The 15139-nt window shown below is 61.3% G+C and overlaps 1 protein-coding gene across 2 annotated transcripts in view; it reads left to right on the top strand.

The window, feature by feature from the left end:
• Nucleotides 1-14148, top strand: part of KCNT1 (potassium sodium-activated channel subfamily T member 1) — a gene marked incomplete at its 5' end in the record, with an annotated part of 71031 nt that extends 56883 nt beyond the window's left edge. The window contains 16 exons of one of the 2 annotated variants that reach the window (XM_082008984.1): nucleotides 808-957; nucleotides 1090-1328; nucleotides 2906-3122; nucleotides 4336-4441; nucleotides 4555-4734; nucleotides 4952-5016; nucleotides 5312-5446; nucleotides 5711-5822; nucleotides 6487-6588; nucleotides 6693-6776; nucleotides 7173-7301; nucleotides 7711-7731; nucleotides 8456-8759; nucleotides 10626-10688; nucleotides 13415-13499; nucleotides 13952-14148. In XM_082008984.1, the coding sequence (XP_081865110.1) occupies nucleotides 808-957; nucleotides 1090-1328; nucleotides 2906-3122; nucleotides 4336-4441; nucleotides 4555-4734; nucleotides 4952-5016; nucleotides 5312-5446; nucleotides 5711-5822; nucleotides 6487-6588; nucleotides 6693-6776; nucleotides 7173-7301; nucleotides 7711-7731; nucleotides 8456-8759; nucleotides 10626-10688; nucleotides 13415-13499; nucleotides 13952-14072 (2113 nt within the window). In that variant the 3' untranslated portion in view covers nucleotides 14073-14148. The remainder of the gene's footprint in view (nucleotides 1-807; nucleotides 958-1089; nucleotides 1329-2905; nucleotides 3123-4335; nucleotides 4442-4554; nucleotides 4735-4951; nucleotides 5017-5311; nucleotides 5447-5710; nucleotides 5823-6486; nucleotides 6589-6692; nucleotides 6777-7172; nucleotides 7302-7710; nucleotides 7732-8455; nucleotides 8760-10625; nucleotides 10689-13414; nucleotides 13500-13951) is intronic. The other variant, XM_082008985.1, reaches the window with a different exon arrangement.
• Between the last annotated feature and the right edge of the window lie 991 nt (nucleotides 14149-15139).

The raw sequence follows: 15139 nt of genomic DNA, 5'->3' as shown, positions 1-15139 counted from the left end.
TGCCCCTGCCTGTCCCTGCCTGCCCTTGCCTCTGCTGCCCCAGCCTGCGTGCGGAGGGACGGCAGAGCTCTGGGCCCAGAGGGGGAGGGCGGGGGTCTGGGGTGGGACTGGGGGAGCACAATGGGACCTGGGACCCCCAGCCAGGTCCGGAGCAAAAGCCGATGCTGTAGGGAGAACGTACCAGTGCAGACGGGCTGGCCACCACCACCTGCCCAGAGACTGGGAAGAAAATGTCCTTATCCTGGCATGGTCCCGCGGGCGGGAAGGTTAACCACAGCCTCGGCAAAGCCCGGCCCTGCCAGCTGTTCGGCGGGTTTACACACAGCGCAGCTCCGGCAGAGCACTGGTGTGGGTCCTGCGCTCCTTGGCCCATCAGAAATGTCTGAATTTGGGGTAATGTGAAACAAAAAAAGTTATGAGACATCATTGCCAGATGACTCACCCCACGCTTGGGGCCGTTCGCCGACACGGGCTCTGAACCCTGCCTCCGCACACCCCGGGAGCCCTTGTTAAATAAAAAGGCACTTAAAATCAGGAATGAAAGCAAGCTCGTCCTCAGCCTGCAAACGCTGACAGCTCGTGGAGGCGCGTCGCTGTGATCTTGCTGCTCTTGGTCTAAACGGCAGCTTCAGCGCGTATTAGCACCCCGGCGTGCGGCTCTGCGCCGGGAGCTGGCTGGTGTGCCGGGGTCTGTGCCAGCACCAGCGTGTCCCGTCCCGGCACCGCAGGAGGTCCCGACCCGGCACCGGGGGCATCCCTCCCGGCACCGGGGGCATCCCTCCCGGCATGCTGCCGCTGTCGTTGCAGGGAGGGCCAGGAGTCCCCGGAGCAGTGGCAGCGGATGTACGGACGCTGCTCGGGCAACGAGGTCTATCACATCCGGATGGGCGACAGCAAGTTCTTCATGGAGTACGAGGGGAAGAGCTTCACCTACGCCGCTTTCCACGCACACAAAAAGTGAGGGCAGGGGGGCGACGGGCAGGGGCGGGCAGGGCCTATCTGCCAGTCTGTGTCCCTTGGGGGTCGGGACTGGAGGGTGCGCGAGGTCCTTTGTGCAGGGCGAGTGCCCCCGTCCCGCTCCCGGCGCAGGTACGGCGTCTGCCTGATCGGCATCCGGAGGGAGGAGAACAAGAGCATCCTGCTGAACCCCGGCCCGCGGCACATCATGGCAGCGTCCGACACCTGCTTCTACATCAACATCACCAAGGAGGAGAACTCCGCCTTCATCTTCAAGCAGGAGGAGAAGCAGAAGAAGAAGGGCTTTGCGGGGAGAGGCACCTACGACGGCCCGTCCCGCCTGCCTGTGCACAGCATCATCGCCAGCATGGGTGAGTCGGGGGGGCCTCGGCGGGGCCCCCCGGGAGCGAGAGCAGGAGCCTGCACACGCTGCTCCAGCTCCTTCCGCAGCCTTGGTTCTGTTTTGCTTTTTGCAAACTCCTTGCCATGCCCCCCACCTGGGTATTGCTGGGAGCCACTGAAAGGCCCGTTCCATTCCCTGTCCTCGTCGCCTCACCCATAAAATACACAAAAAACCACTCTGCTCCTTGTACCCTGGGTGCTCTCAGCAGGCTCAAATATCGTTATTAAAGCTCATGATGTCCATTATCATTAACAGTATTTGCATGAATCCCCCAAGCCCTGGCTGGAAGAATAAATGCCGTTGGCTGCATGCTAAATCACGCTTATGATTCACAACCCGATGAAAAGCATAGTTTGCTCTGCAGTGAGTGGTGCATTTTTGCAAATAAAATACACCGTGAGTCATTGCTTCCGGCTTGTATCTGGGGAAAGCGAGTTTTGGGGCTGCCTGGAGAGGCTGCGCTACACGAGCAGATTATATTTTAGGCAAATAATTTATGCATTTGTACTCATGAGCAGCAATTTGCATAGATTATCCCTCAGCAAGCCACAAAGCGCTTTTTGCTGAACAGCATTTGTCAGCGTTCTCGTTACGTGGCTCGTTCCCAGAGGGACCTTCGGCAAAGAGCAACGAGAGGGAGCGAAATGGCGCAAGTGCGCGCAGGGCAGCGGTGCCCGGCGAGCCCAGCGCCTGGGCTTTGCCTGCCGGGAAACCCCCCGCGTTCCTGACCATCTGAAAATCCCTGTGTGGCCAAGACTCCGACGAGGACCTCAGCAGGGGGTTCCGATGGGGACTTGGTGGCACTGGTCAATACTCCATAAATATGTTTGATTTTTGGAAGCTGCTGGAGGACAGGATGGGGAGGCTTCTCTTGTCCCTCTTGAAGATCTGGAGCTGGCCGGGAGGGATGCAGGAGGAGGATGAGGGCGTTGCGCTGCCTCGGGGGCTGCCTGCCTGCCTCGCCCTGGGGGCTTGAGGACCACCGGGGCAAAGGGGTGTCCACTGGGAGGGCAGCATCCCGGCGAGGGGCAGACACGGTGGCATCAGCTTGTTCCTAACCTGGCTGGTGTTTCCCAGAGCCTGCAAAGGTCTGCAGGTAGGGGTTAGGCTGGTGGGTCATGGTCTCTGAGATACATCGGGATGATAAAAACTACTGTAAAGCCAGGTTTTGCAGGTTCGGTGAGCAGGAGGTGGGCGAGGGGTTCAGCCGGCACCATGGAGGTGGCCAGAGCTGGGGGACAGTGAGGGTGACAGTCCCTGGGGCCAGCAGCCTGCACCCACCATGGGAGCAGCTGAGCTGAGCCCCCAGGGAGGTGCTCCCCACAGTGATGCCCAGGCGCGGGTCGCTGGTGGGTGCTTTGCCTGCACGCCCCGCGCCCACGAACGGTTGAGCTTCATCTGGGTTGTATTTAACAGGCACGATGCACGGCCCTGCGTGCTCCGCCTCGTCCCCGTGCAGGGCTCAAGGGCGCGACGCTTTGCCGACGCAGATCTCTTCACCTCCTTATAGCATGTTTGCTGTGCTTCCTTCCCCACCGTGTCCAGGTACAGTAGCCATGGACCTGCAAAACACGGAGTGCCGCCCCGCTAACAGCAGCAAGCTGGCGCTGCCGGCGGAGAACGGCTCGGGCAACCGCCGGCCCAGCATCGCGCCCGTCCTCGAGCTGGCCGACACCTCATCCCTGCTGCCCTGCGACCTGCTCAGCGACCAGTCGGAAGATGAGATGACGCAGTCGGACGAGGAGGGGTCGGCGGTTGTGGAGTGAGTCGCCTGCCTTCGGTCGAGCTGTCCCTCGGTTCAGAGAGACGGGGACCGTTGTGAATTTAGAGTGGATTGGATATTAGATTTAGGTTTAGATTAGGTTTAGATTGGATATTAGGAAAAATTTCTTCACTGAGAGGGTGGTCAGGCATTGGAACAGGCTGCCCAGGGAGGTGGTGGAGTTGCCATCTCTGGAAGTGTTCAAAAAACGTGTGGATGTGGCGCTTCAGGACATGGTTTAGGGGACATGGTGGCGCTGGATTAATGGTTGGACTTGATGGTCTTGAAGGTCCTTTCCAACCTTAGTGATTCTGTGATTCTGTGAATGGCGGGCGTTCAGTGGTGCCTGAGGGATGCTCAGGCTCAGCCCCTCGGCTGTTGCATGAGCGCTGCACCGTCTGTAACACGGGCAGTCACCGCTTGGCCGCACGCCTTTTGGGCGGCTTTGGAGAAGTCTCCCCTGGGTGTCAGCAAAGTTGCACCAAGGCAGACGCTGCTGGGGCTGGGCAGGGTCGTTCCGCCAGTCCTCTTGCCTCCCTTCGCTCTCTGATGTGAAGGGGATCCTGTTCCCCACTGCACATACATAAATAAAAACCACAAAATATTTACTGCAGCTTTAAAGCCGTTGGTTTATGGCAGCCGGATAAGCACTTGCTTTGCTGGTTACGTGTTTGGGTGCTGTCACAGCGATGTGGGGAGTTTACCGAGTATCTGCAAACTCTCGCCAGTTGGCTTTTAATTCATGTCCACTTCTAACTGGCTTTAAATGAAGTTTCTGCTTCTGGTTCTATTGAAAACACAAATGGTGATTTTTTTAAAAACTTTGTTCATCAAAATGGACTCTAAAAACGGACCGTGAACCTTCTTTATAAGGCTCAGCATCACCCTCCCCTCCTGGAGCTCTCTGCCCTGTCCCCCTTCAGCTGCACTCGATGGTCCTGTCTGCTGCCTTCTCTGCCCACGCTGGGAACACTGCATATTTACAATCTCATGGCTCTTTGCATAGCAAAAGAGATTCTTGAATATGTGTATTTTGTAAAATTTCCAGCTGCTGTGGAAGAGTTTTGCAAAGCATTTGCCAGTGATGTGCTTGAGCCCTGGGTCTGCTGCTCTTAAACTTTTTTCCTCAGTGTCTGAGTGTCGTATACGTGGAACATGTACGTCAAACGCTCTCCCCACGTCCTCACACTGCTGGGTTTTCTCTCGGCTGCAGGTACGTGAAAGGCTACCCTCCGAACTCTCCCTACATTGGGAGCTCCCCGACGCTGTGCCACCTTTTACCCGAGAAAGCCCCTTTCTGCTGCCTGCGGCTGGACAAGGTGCGGTGGGGCTGCAGGCAGCTGCCTGGGGGCCGCAGCCCCCCCGGGAGTGGGATGGCGGGTGGGCGGCCGAGAGCCACGCTCTGAGTCCCTGCACTGCCTTCCACGCACAGGGCTGCAAGCACAACAGCTTTGAAGATGCCAAAGCGTACGGGTTTAAGAACAAACTGATTATTGTTTCGGCGGAGACGGCTGGGAACGGACTGTATAACTTCATCGTTCCCCTTCGTGCGTACTATCGCTCCCGCAAAGAGCTGAACCCAATCGTGTTGCTGCTGGACAACAAGCAAGTAGTTTTCCGTGGATGTTTTGCATCACACCGAGCCCTCCCCTGTGTTTTCACGGGCGTCTCATCCTGTGGGGCTGGGAGCGTGGGGGAATGGCAGTGACACTGTTGGGTGCCTCAGCTGATGTTGGCCCTGGGGACTCCTGTGTGGGTTTTGTGTCTGTCTTTGCCCCGTGGATTTGCTGAACCACCTTGCTCTCTGTTGCTCTTCCTCCAGGCCCGAGCACCACTTTCTGGAAGCCATCTGTTGTTTTCCCATGGTTTACTACATGGAGGGCACGATCGACAAGTAGGTGTTTCCGTGTGTGGCTGTTGTTACGTACAGTGCTGCCTAAATGTGCTGCATTTACCCCAGCCCAGACTTTTGGGTTATCCCATGAGAAAACCCAGGGTTGGTACCGTAGAGCTGAGCCCACCCTTGACTTCTTGGGTTGTCCAACTCCCCCTGGTAGGCGGGAGCGGGTGAAAAGCTGGTGGTTGGGAGCAGCCTGGGCTTGCCGTAGCGCTGCGCGTCGCAGCGTGCTGCTTCCCTGTGTCGTTTCCCAAGGGCTGACCCTGCGCTCTTCTCTTTGGGAACTGCCCAGCCTGGACAGCTTGCTGCAGTGCGGCATCATCTATGCCGACAACCTGGTGGTCGTGGACAAGGAAAGCACGATGAGCGCCGAGGAGGACTACATGGCGGATGCAAAGACGATTGTCAATGTCCAGACCATGTTCAGGTGAGGGGTGACCGCTGCCCCGGCTCCATCACAGCCGCTTAGGTCTGCTGGAGACAAGACTGGGAAGGGCAGAGGTGGCTGGGGTGGTGGCTACGGGCAGTGGGACACATCTGCGCTTGGGCTCAGTCTAGGAAACAGCATCTAATCAGCTATTTCTGACCTCAGACAGGCACAGGATGGTTTTGGTCTTCCTCAGGCTTTAAATGCAGGGAGTGCTCTCACTTCTGCATGAGTTGCAGGACAACAGGTCTCTTTCCACTGCAGGCTCTTCCCCAGCCTCAGCATTATCACGGAGCTGACCCACCCCTCCAACATGAGGTTCATGCAGTTCAGAGCAAAGGACAGTTACTCTCTTGCTCTTTCCAAGCTAGAAAAGGTAAGAGGAAGGTCTTCCCCTGCACACGGGGCCTGGGAAGTCAGCGCTGAGAGTGACTGCATTTGAGCTCCTCAAGGTCCCGTGTTCTTCTGCACGCCGCAGCTACCATAGCTAGTGTGCACCTACCCGAGATAACCTGCAGCAAAGAAGTGAGCAGTTGGTCTCTGGACTAGCTACCTCCTTCTACATACTTAGGTATTTATCTGGTGGCTGGAGGTTGTGCTGCTTTGCCTGCTGCTGTGCTGGGCACACTGGATCTCTGAATGAGGTTTAATGCTGTGACTGCAGTAAGGGGGGCAGGGGCGTCACTGTGCTGAGACAGATTTCTGACAAGGGAGAAAATACCCCTGAACCAGACACTGGGGCGTGTGAAAGGGCCGCATCCAGCCCATGTCAAAAAAACCCAACTGTATCTCACGCATTTCCACTGAGAAGAAACCCTCTTTCACCCAGGGTAAGGATACTGCCCTGGTTCTCTCCTGGCACACCCACCAGAAATGCTGCGCTGGTGTCCTCCATTTTCACGACTCTTCTAGTTTCTGTGCAACCCGTGTGCAGGGGAGGCTGCGTAGTTTTGCTTAGCTAAATGCCTTGGAACGACCTGAACAAGCCCCTGCCAACGGTGTTTGCCTGTGGGCACTCACGTCTCCCCTTCCTCTTCCAGAAAGAGCGAGAGAACGGCTCCAACCTGGCCTTCATGTTCCGGCTGCCCTTCGCGGCCGGGAGGGTCTTCAGCATCAGCATGCTGGACACACTGCTCTACCAGGTGAGCGTCATGCACCGCTGCAGCTGCGGCTGCCCCTTTGCATCTCCTGATGAATAACTGAGCTAGCCTTTTCTCCGGCTCCCTGCCCAAATGTCTCCCCCCAGTCGTTTGTGAAGGACTACATGATCACCATCACGCGGCTGCTGCTGGGTCTCGACACCACGCCAGGCTCCGGCTACCTCTGTGCGGTAGGTGCCAAGTCCCTCTGGGTTGAAGCCATTGGGCCAAGTCGTTGTGGATCTGGTGGGATCTGTCACCCAACGCATGGGAGGGGAGGGTTCCCCTCTTCTGGGGAATGGGAGAGGAGACAACATTGGGCAGAACATGCCAGGTCGTCACTCCTCTCCATGCTGTGTGGGGAACCTCAGCACTATGAAGAACCCAAAAGCCCAAGAACTACCAAGGCCCAAAGTCCCCATTCTGAAGGCTGGGGTCGGAAATTACCCCGGTCCTTTTTGTGGAGGCCAGCTCACTTTGGGGACTGACATGCCTGAGCTGGGGGGAGGCTCAGGAGCAGCTCCGAGGTTCTCCTCAGTGGGCTCTGCACAGCGCAGGGCGGTTGATGTTTGTCCTCTGCTGCTCAGATGAAGATCACTGAAGACGACCTGTGGATCCGGACATACGGCCGCCTCTTCCAGAAGCTCTGCTCCTCTAGCGCGGAGATTCCCATCGGGATTTATAGGACGGAGTCGCACATGTTCGCAACCTCCGAGGTAGGGGCACGATGGTGGTGTGTGCCAGGAAGGTGGTCCCAGCAGAGGTGTGGTCCCAGCAGAGGTGTGGTCCCTGAGGCTGGTCGGGTCCGTGAGGCCCCTCAGACCTGGTTGCGGCAGCGGTGGGGAGGAGCGAGGGGAGGGGAAGCTCTGCCTTCGCGTCGTTAGCGGCCCCGCGTCTGCGTAACGGTGGTGGTGTCCTGGTTCCCAGCCGGGTAAGCTGGGTCGGTGTAAATGCCCATCTCTCCGGGCAGCAGCCTGGCTGCGGGCAGGCGGGGGGATTTCCTCGGCACAGCTCTGCTGTGCCGCGTGGCACCGAGTCCCTGGGGAGCAGGGGGGATGTGGCACAGCAGGGCTGCCTGCTTGCTTGGCTGACACTTCATTTTTCCTTCCTTTTCCTCCGCTGCAGCCCCACGATATCAGAGCGCAGGTGAGTGCCGCTCGCATCCAGCCGCCGGGCGCTCGGTCGGTGTCGGGCACCACCCCGGCTGTCAGCGCTGCCTCCCGGTCCCCCCGACCCAGAGGCTGACCCTTGGGCAAGCGGCCGGGCTGGCTTGCCGAGCGGGTCCTCCGGCCGCCGACAGCCGCCGTGCGCCTTGTGCCGGCCGTCACCCACGGCGCTGCCTGTCGCGGCGGAAGGGCGATGCTGGCTGAGCCTCGGCAGTCCAGGAGACGAAAGGCCTCAGCAACCCCGAAGTGTAATTAGCTGGGTAAAGAGCGGGGGAGTGAGCCAGGCTCCCTTCCAAATACCTTCAGTTTTCAGCTTTGTAGGAAGCAGCTACAGGGAGCCCAAAGTTGACGTTTAATTAAATGCAATCTGCGTCTTTCTTAGAGATGCTTTAAACTGCTTTATTAATAAATCCCTGCTTACCAGCGGGGAGTGCTGGCTGGGCGGGGTGGCGGCACGTCTGCTGTAGGCTGAGCGGGGGACACAAGGGCACGGCCGTCCCTTAGGCAGCCCAGAGATAACCGTGCGCGGCGTGTCGGGCGCCCGTTAGGCGCCACTCGACAGCACTTACCCCAAATCCGCCGGCCAGGTAGTTCTAGCAGTACGGCGATGACTCCTCCTGTCCCACGGGAGAGGTCCCACCCCGTCAGAGACAGCACAGCTCTTTTTGGCCCCCCCGCCCCCCCGTGACCTGCCGGGCTTCCAGTCACAGATCTCAATCAACGTCGAGGACTGCGAGGACACGAAGGACGTCAAGGAGCACTGGGGCATCAAGACCAGCCACCACAGGAACTCGTGCTCCAGCGACCAGTCCGAGCACCCGCTGCTGCGGCGCAAGAGCATGCAGTGGGCGCGCCGGCTGAGCAGGAAGGGCAACAAGCACTCCAGCAAGACGGCCGAGTGGATCAGCCAGCAGCGCCTCAGCTTGTACCGGCGCTCCGAGAGGCAGGAGCTTTCCGAGCTCGTCAAAAACCGTATGAAGCACCTGGGCTTGCCCACGACCGGGTACGGTAAGTGCCGTTTGGTTGCGCTTCTCTGCGGTGGTGCATCCCGCTCGCGGGCTTCTCAGGTAACCCCAAGCCGAGCCTAACCCCAAGCTGAGCCTAACCCCATGCCGAGCCTAACCCTGCGCCAAGCCTAACCCCGCAGGCGCTGCCTGCGGCGCCTCGTCCCCCGGCTTGCTTGTGCTTCTGCAGATGAGCGCGTCCAGGGCTGGGGTCCCACAGCGCAGAGACCCCTCACCTGCAGCCCCCGGCCGACCGCAGGCAGCCCCCCCCCCCCAGTTCGGGGCTCTGGGCCGGATCCAGGCAGGAGTTTGCAGCAGCAGCAACTCTCGCCCTTCTGCCTGCAGCGGGACCGGGTGCCACCACGCCACCTTCGGGCGCGACGCCCCGCTTGCCCCCGGCCTTCTGGGCGTGCAGAAACGGTGGTTCAGGACACACTGAGTGCCCGTCAGCAAAGCCCTTGCCAGAGAGCCCCCGTAGCACGGCAGGGAGAGGTGAAGTCCCGTCAGCTGGCGCAAACCCCCTTTGTTGCAGACTTTAATCCTTCATAAAACTCTTCCACGGAGAGCATTTCGGTAGCTACAGGGCTGAGTGGTTTGCTTCATTCCGTGTGAAACCGGTGTCTGGCTGTGACGAGCCCGCACGGCCCCGGGGCGCCCGCAGCGCTCGGGGTCCCTCCGTGCAGCCGCATTTCTCGTGAAGCTTCTCACCCGCCCGTCGGTGCTGGCGTCTGTGTCCCCCCCGGACGATCCCTGTCCCGTGGTTAACGACAAAGTCTGTAGCCCGCAGCTTCCTTGGTTTGTTTGGTTGGTTGTTTGGGGGTTTTTTTCTTTCTTTCTTTTAAGCCATCCTGTGCTGCTGCCCGTTTGCTCCATTCTCGAAGAGCGTCTGTCCGCCCCGCGCCCACCCTGCCCGCACGCACACCGGCACCGCGCCCTGGCCGGGGTGGGAGCTGATTTCGGGGGACGGGCGGGATTTCCCCTCTCCCACCTTGGCTTCTCCCTCGCAGCCCTTCAGGCATGTGAAAGAGGAGGAGAAAATGTAAAACGATGCCGCGCGGGAGAGGTTTGGAGCTGGAAGGCAAACGAGCCGCTGTGGCCAGCGGCCAGGCTCCCCGCGGAGCGAGGCAGGAGAGCCAGGCCAGGCCTTGCAGCGGTGCACCCGCTCCCCTCTTTTTTCCTACATTATTAGTCCCAAAAGTTTCTGCTGCTTTTCCTGGGGGACTCCCACCTCCCTGCAGCTCCGTCACAGAGTCCGGAGCACGGCTGCCAGCGTTCGTTGCCAGCAGCGGGAAGCTGGGAAGCGAAGTGCCCCAAAGCGGGAGCTGCCGCCCGTGGCATCCCCTGCAAACGCAGGCAGAGGTGAAGGCAGAGGCAGCTTCCCTGCCTGTACGGCCTCGGCTGAGGGCCCCGCCGAGATGCTCGGGGCACCGTTGGCTGGGTTAGCGCTGGAGATTGCATCCTTCTCCTGGCCAATCTGGGAAATTTTCACTGGAGCAAACCGGGGGAGCTCTGGGAAGCGAAAGGCAGCAGGGGGTGCAGGACCCGTCTCCCGTCGGGGCGGGAGGGCGATGCCTGGCCGGGACCGGGCGCTGGGCACGGCGCAGGCACCCCCGGCTCCCCAGCCCCTGCGGCACGTCTGCGGCCGGCTGTGCTGGGACTGTGCGTTGTCACCATGTGTCACCGTCACTGTCTGGCCACCCGTGGTGTTTTGGAAGAACTCGTTGCTCTGCCTTCTCTCCCTTTCCTTTTTCTTTTGCTCATTTTATTGCTGCAGTGCAGGAGCTCGTCTCTGATATTTGCCGAATCATGGCTTGCTGACCTCTCTCTCTCTCTCTGTTTATGTCTGTGCCTTTCCCTGTATGTTCTGTAGAGGATGTAGCAAATTTAACAGCCAGTGATGTGATGAATCGGGTAAACCTGGGATATTTGCAAGGTAATTCCCTTTCCCTGGGAGTCCCGCGTGACTCACGGCGTGCAGCGTACAACAAGATCATGCCAGCTACGCCCAATCCACACCCTTGCCGGTTTTCACCTTAGATACTCGAGTCTTTCAAGCACTAATTTGTTGGGTGACACTGGAAAACAAAAGACTGTCCTGCAACAGCAGTGCAAACACGGGGCTCTGCAAAGTCACAGGGAGACAAAAACTCGAGGACCCTTTTCTAGCTGAATTCTTACAGGGAAATCGCAGCCCCATTGTTAAAAAGAAAAACCTCCCTCCTTAGTTTTGCAAGTCGGTTTTGGTCCGTAAAGCCGGTGGCGATGCGAGGAGGGGATTCGCGGGGGGCAGAGCAAGAGGAGCTGCCAGCGCGAGCTGCGGGGCGATGCTGGAGCTCCTGCGCCGGCCCCTTGGCATCTCCGCCGCACGTGGGCAGCCGCAGCTCGTGGGCAGGGCGGCACTTGGAAAGCCCTTCGTAATCCTCCGTTTGCGTTCCCGGACGGCTCTCCAGCGCCGGCAGACCCTGTCTTCTAACCCGGGAGGTGCCGGGCTCGGCGCGAGGCAGCAGCGGCAACCGCAGGTGCTGCCCGTGCTGCAGGCACCCAGGACGCCTCGCTGGCGCCCACGGGAGCTGCAGGGTTACTGCACCATTTACACCTTTACACGGCGGTGTAAAGCGCTCTGGAAAGGCCCCTTTTTACTGCAGCAGCCTGGAGATTAGCAATAGCCCGACCTAGCTGTATTTTAGGCTTCACTAGCCCACACTTAAGGTGAAAAGTCGGCATTTTCCTGTAAACTGTGTCCTTCATCAGAGAAGTGGCCCCAGCTGGGGCTCATGGAAGCCCCATGCCAGCACAGTATATTGCCAGCTGGCCGGTGGGTGCTGGGCAGAGCTCAGACCCTGCTGGTATCTCCCCCTCCCACAGAAGAGCTGGGGCTGAGCGAGAGCCCGTGTCCTGGCGCAGAGGGACCCAGCACCGTCAGTTCACCCCAGCCACCCGCTAAACCAGGAGAGCCCACGGGTGAGCGGCCGATGCGGTGGCATTGCTGCCGGGGGCTCGCGGGAGCGGGAGCTGGAGCTCAGCGCTGGTTCCCCCACACAAAAAAAAAAAAAAAAAAAAAAAAAAAAAAATTGCTGGAGGGTGGTGCTGGGCTGAGCCCTGCCGCTGCGCCGCAGGGGACGACACGGCAATATACGTGGTGGGTTTAGCAGTGCCTGGCTCGGCTGCGTGGGGGTCAGGAAAAGGAGCTTCCATGGGGCAAGGAAACCTGCCACGAGCCAGGGTCCTTCCCTGTCTCCCCCGTCATGGCAAACCCCCGTGTCTCCCGCCGGGTCCCAGGGTCCGTGTGCCGCCCACGCCCCAGCATTGCCCCCGTCCCCGCCTCGCTGCAGGGCTGAGCACTGGGACGGCCGAAGCTCTCCGGCAGCTCCAGGGACCGGCCGGCGCCTGGGGCTGGGCACCCCGGCACGGGTCAGGGGTCCCTGCGGGCGGTCCCAGTCCTCCGCTGGCTGCGGCACCTTCTGTGGCCTCAGAGGTGCCAGGGAGGGGTCTGAGCAGCAAAACAGACACCCCGCCTGTGCCCGGGGCAATCGTGCACCCATGGGTGCTTTTGTGGCCGGGGACTTGGCCCACATCCCGCTGTGTGGTAGCGCAGCCTTTGACCAGGGTGGTGGGAGCGGCAGGACGGGTCGCAGGGAGCAGCCCCCAGCTCGGAGCTGATGCCTTCCTGGCGGCCGCTCCCTGGTCCCGCTGCCCCAGCCCGATGCTGCTCAGAGGGGCCTTTCTGGTAGCCCGGAGAGGCATCCCAGTGACAAGCCTTGCAGCGAGCTGGTGTCCCGCTGCGCTCGTCATGCTGCCCCTCGCGTCTGTCTGTCCGTCCCCTCTCCATCTTGTCCATCCGCACCCGCTCACCCCATCTGTAAATGGTGTTACTTGTTGCAGCTTCTACCCCCTCCCTGGCCGCCCGCAGCCTTGCACCCCTATTCATTTCACCCATGATCTTGTTCTCAGCTATTTCGGAAAGCGCAGGGCCCTTCTGGCCTTGAGGGCGCCCGTTTTCCCCGCACAGCACCCATGGGTGCAGGTCTTGGTGGCCCCAAGCCCCCCGGGGAGGTCACTGTAGTTTAGAGCCGTCCCTGAATGGCATCGGTGACTCTGAAACTCCACAGAGGCCGTTTCCCTTGAGCAGGAGAAAGAAGCGACCGTTGAACTAAAGCCTTTGCTGGATGACGCTGAATTAAGTCATTCGAGAAGGGGAGAAGCGGGCAGAGCACCCGGGCGGCCCGGGGGGGTTTGGCTGCCCTGACACGGTGGTTGGAGTCATTGTGCTATACTTAATGCGGCAAGACTAACCTGTTCCCATTTTTTGCCCTAAACCAAGGTAAGACATCTTGCTTTTTTTGGCGGGGGGAGCGGGGACTTGGAAGAGTTACCAGTTCCCTGGGCCGTGCCGCGGTGGGGGAGCGGCTGGGGAGGCGCGAAGGGAGGTGGCAGTGACGCGCTCGGCGCTGTCCCGGTGGCCACGCCGTTGCCCGTGGCCTCCCCCAGGGAAGGGACCCATTTGCTGTCCTTGGGGATGAGCCGTGACCCCTCGGAGCCAGGAGCTCGGGGACGCTGCGCTGGGGCTGTGGGAGCAAGGGCCCCCGGGGCGTCCGTCGGGGCGTCCGTCGGGGCGTCCGTCGGGGTGTCCCTCACCAGCCCTTTCCCCTCCTCTTGCAGATGAGATGAACGACCACCAGAACACCTTGTCTTATGTCCTGATCAATCCCCCCCCAGACACGCGGCTGGAGCTCAATGACATCGTGTAGGTGCCGCCCCCACTCCCCGCGGTCCCCGGGACATGCAGCCGCTTGGGGGGCTTCCCCCCGGGGAGGAGCGCTCCCCGTGCCCCCCGGCCTGCCCCGTCGCCCGGGGCTGCCCACATCGCACTGCTTGCCATGATCTCTCACAAAGACCCACGGCCGTCACCCCCCTCCCAGGCTGCTCCCGCGCCGCCGCGGCCCCGGCTTTGCCCACCCCTGCTCCCGGAGCGGTTTGTCCCCGGGCTGCTGCGCGGAACCGGGGGATCGTAATCGTTATTATTTTAACAGCTGCCGCACTGCCACGAGCAGCAGCTCCCAGCACCGCGCCAAGGGGCATCCCCGCACGTCCCGGCCCCAGCGATGGGCCAGACCCCAGTTTAGGGTTTGCCAAGCTCCTTCCTGCCGCGGGGGAGCTGGGAGGGTCCCAGCGGCGTAACTGGGTTCTGCCCCGCAGGTACTTGATCCGCTCCGACCCGCTGGCCCACGTGGCCAACGATGGCCACAGCCGCAAGAGCAGCTGCAGCAACAAGCTGGGCCCCTGCAACCCCGAAACGCGCGACGAGACCCAGCTGTGAGCAGCCCCCCGCGCCCCGCGCCCCGGCCGGGGGCCGGCAGGCTCCGGGGAGAGGCGGTGAAGAAGAGGACGGCCAGCCGGAGGGGAAGGCTGCTGCTGCCCACGGGTGCCCGTTGCCCCGGGGGAGGGCGATGCCCAGCCTGGCTTTGCGCCGCGGAAGGCAGGCCGGGACCCCCGGAGGGATGGGACGGCCGGGCGGCCGGCAGTCGTATGCCCCGTGGCTTTTAACTTTTTATACGAATACCGCAACTAGTGAGCCAGTGTTCGCTGGTGCTGGCGGGACGTGGCTGAGACCAGGCAGCGAGTGGCCCTGCGTGAGCAGGAGGACGGCAGTAGTGCCCCCAGGCCGCGCAGGTCGTTTGCATTTGATGGGGCTGGTCAAAACAAGAGCAAAACTGCACCAAAACCCTCCTCCTTCTCCGCCTCCCCCTCCTCCTCCTTCGCCAGGCACCCCCGGGGTACCCCAACCTCTGCTCCTTCACCCGACTCACGTTCTTCATCCTCTGTTGGTTTTGTTAGGGGTGCCGATGAGGGGAGCGCTCGGAGCTGCGTCGGGAGGTGGGGAAGGACCCGCCGTGGCCGCGGGACGGGTGGGATGGGGCGGCGCAGCCCCCTCCGGTGCCATGGCGGGGGCTGCGCTGCCTCCAGTGCGTCTTTGCGCCTCGCAAACCAAAACGCGCCAAGCCCCGGGCGACCGGACGCGGCACCGTCCCCGCGGCAGTGCCTGTCGGCACACGTGCCCAGCTCTAGCCCGAGCCCCGGCTGCGGGCGCGGCGCCCCAGGGTTTGCGTCCCCGGCGCTGCCCGGGGGGACAAGGGACTTTGGGGTGCCCGTACCGGGGGCTGGCTCGGGGCAGGCTGGCCGGGGACGCATGCTGTGGGCACCCAGGGGTGCTGCGGGTCGGCTCAGCCCCTTCCCCTCCTTCCAGGGGCGGTTTGGGGCCCGACGCCTCCCCGGCTGCGCGGCCGGGACGTGGCTGTCCCTCCTTCCCCTGCCCTGGGTCACGGACCGGTGACGGCGTTGGAGGCAGCGGGTTCTGCCCGGCCCCCCTGCCCGCCGCGGGCAGCT

The sequence above is a fragment of the Phaethon aethereus genome (genome assembly GCF_964289735.1).
Source record: "Phaethon aethereus genome assembly, chromosome: 20".
NCBI lineage: Eukaryota > Metazoa > Chordata > Aves > Phaethontiformes > Phaethontidae > Phaethon > Phaethon aethereus.
This window is presented reverse-complemented; position numbering and strand designations above follow the sequence as displayed.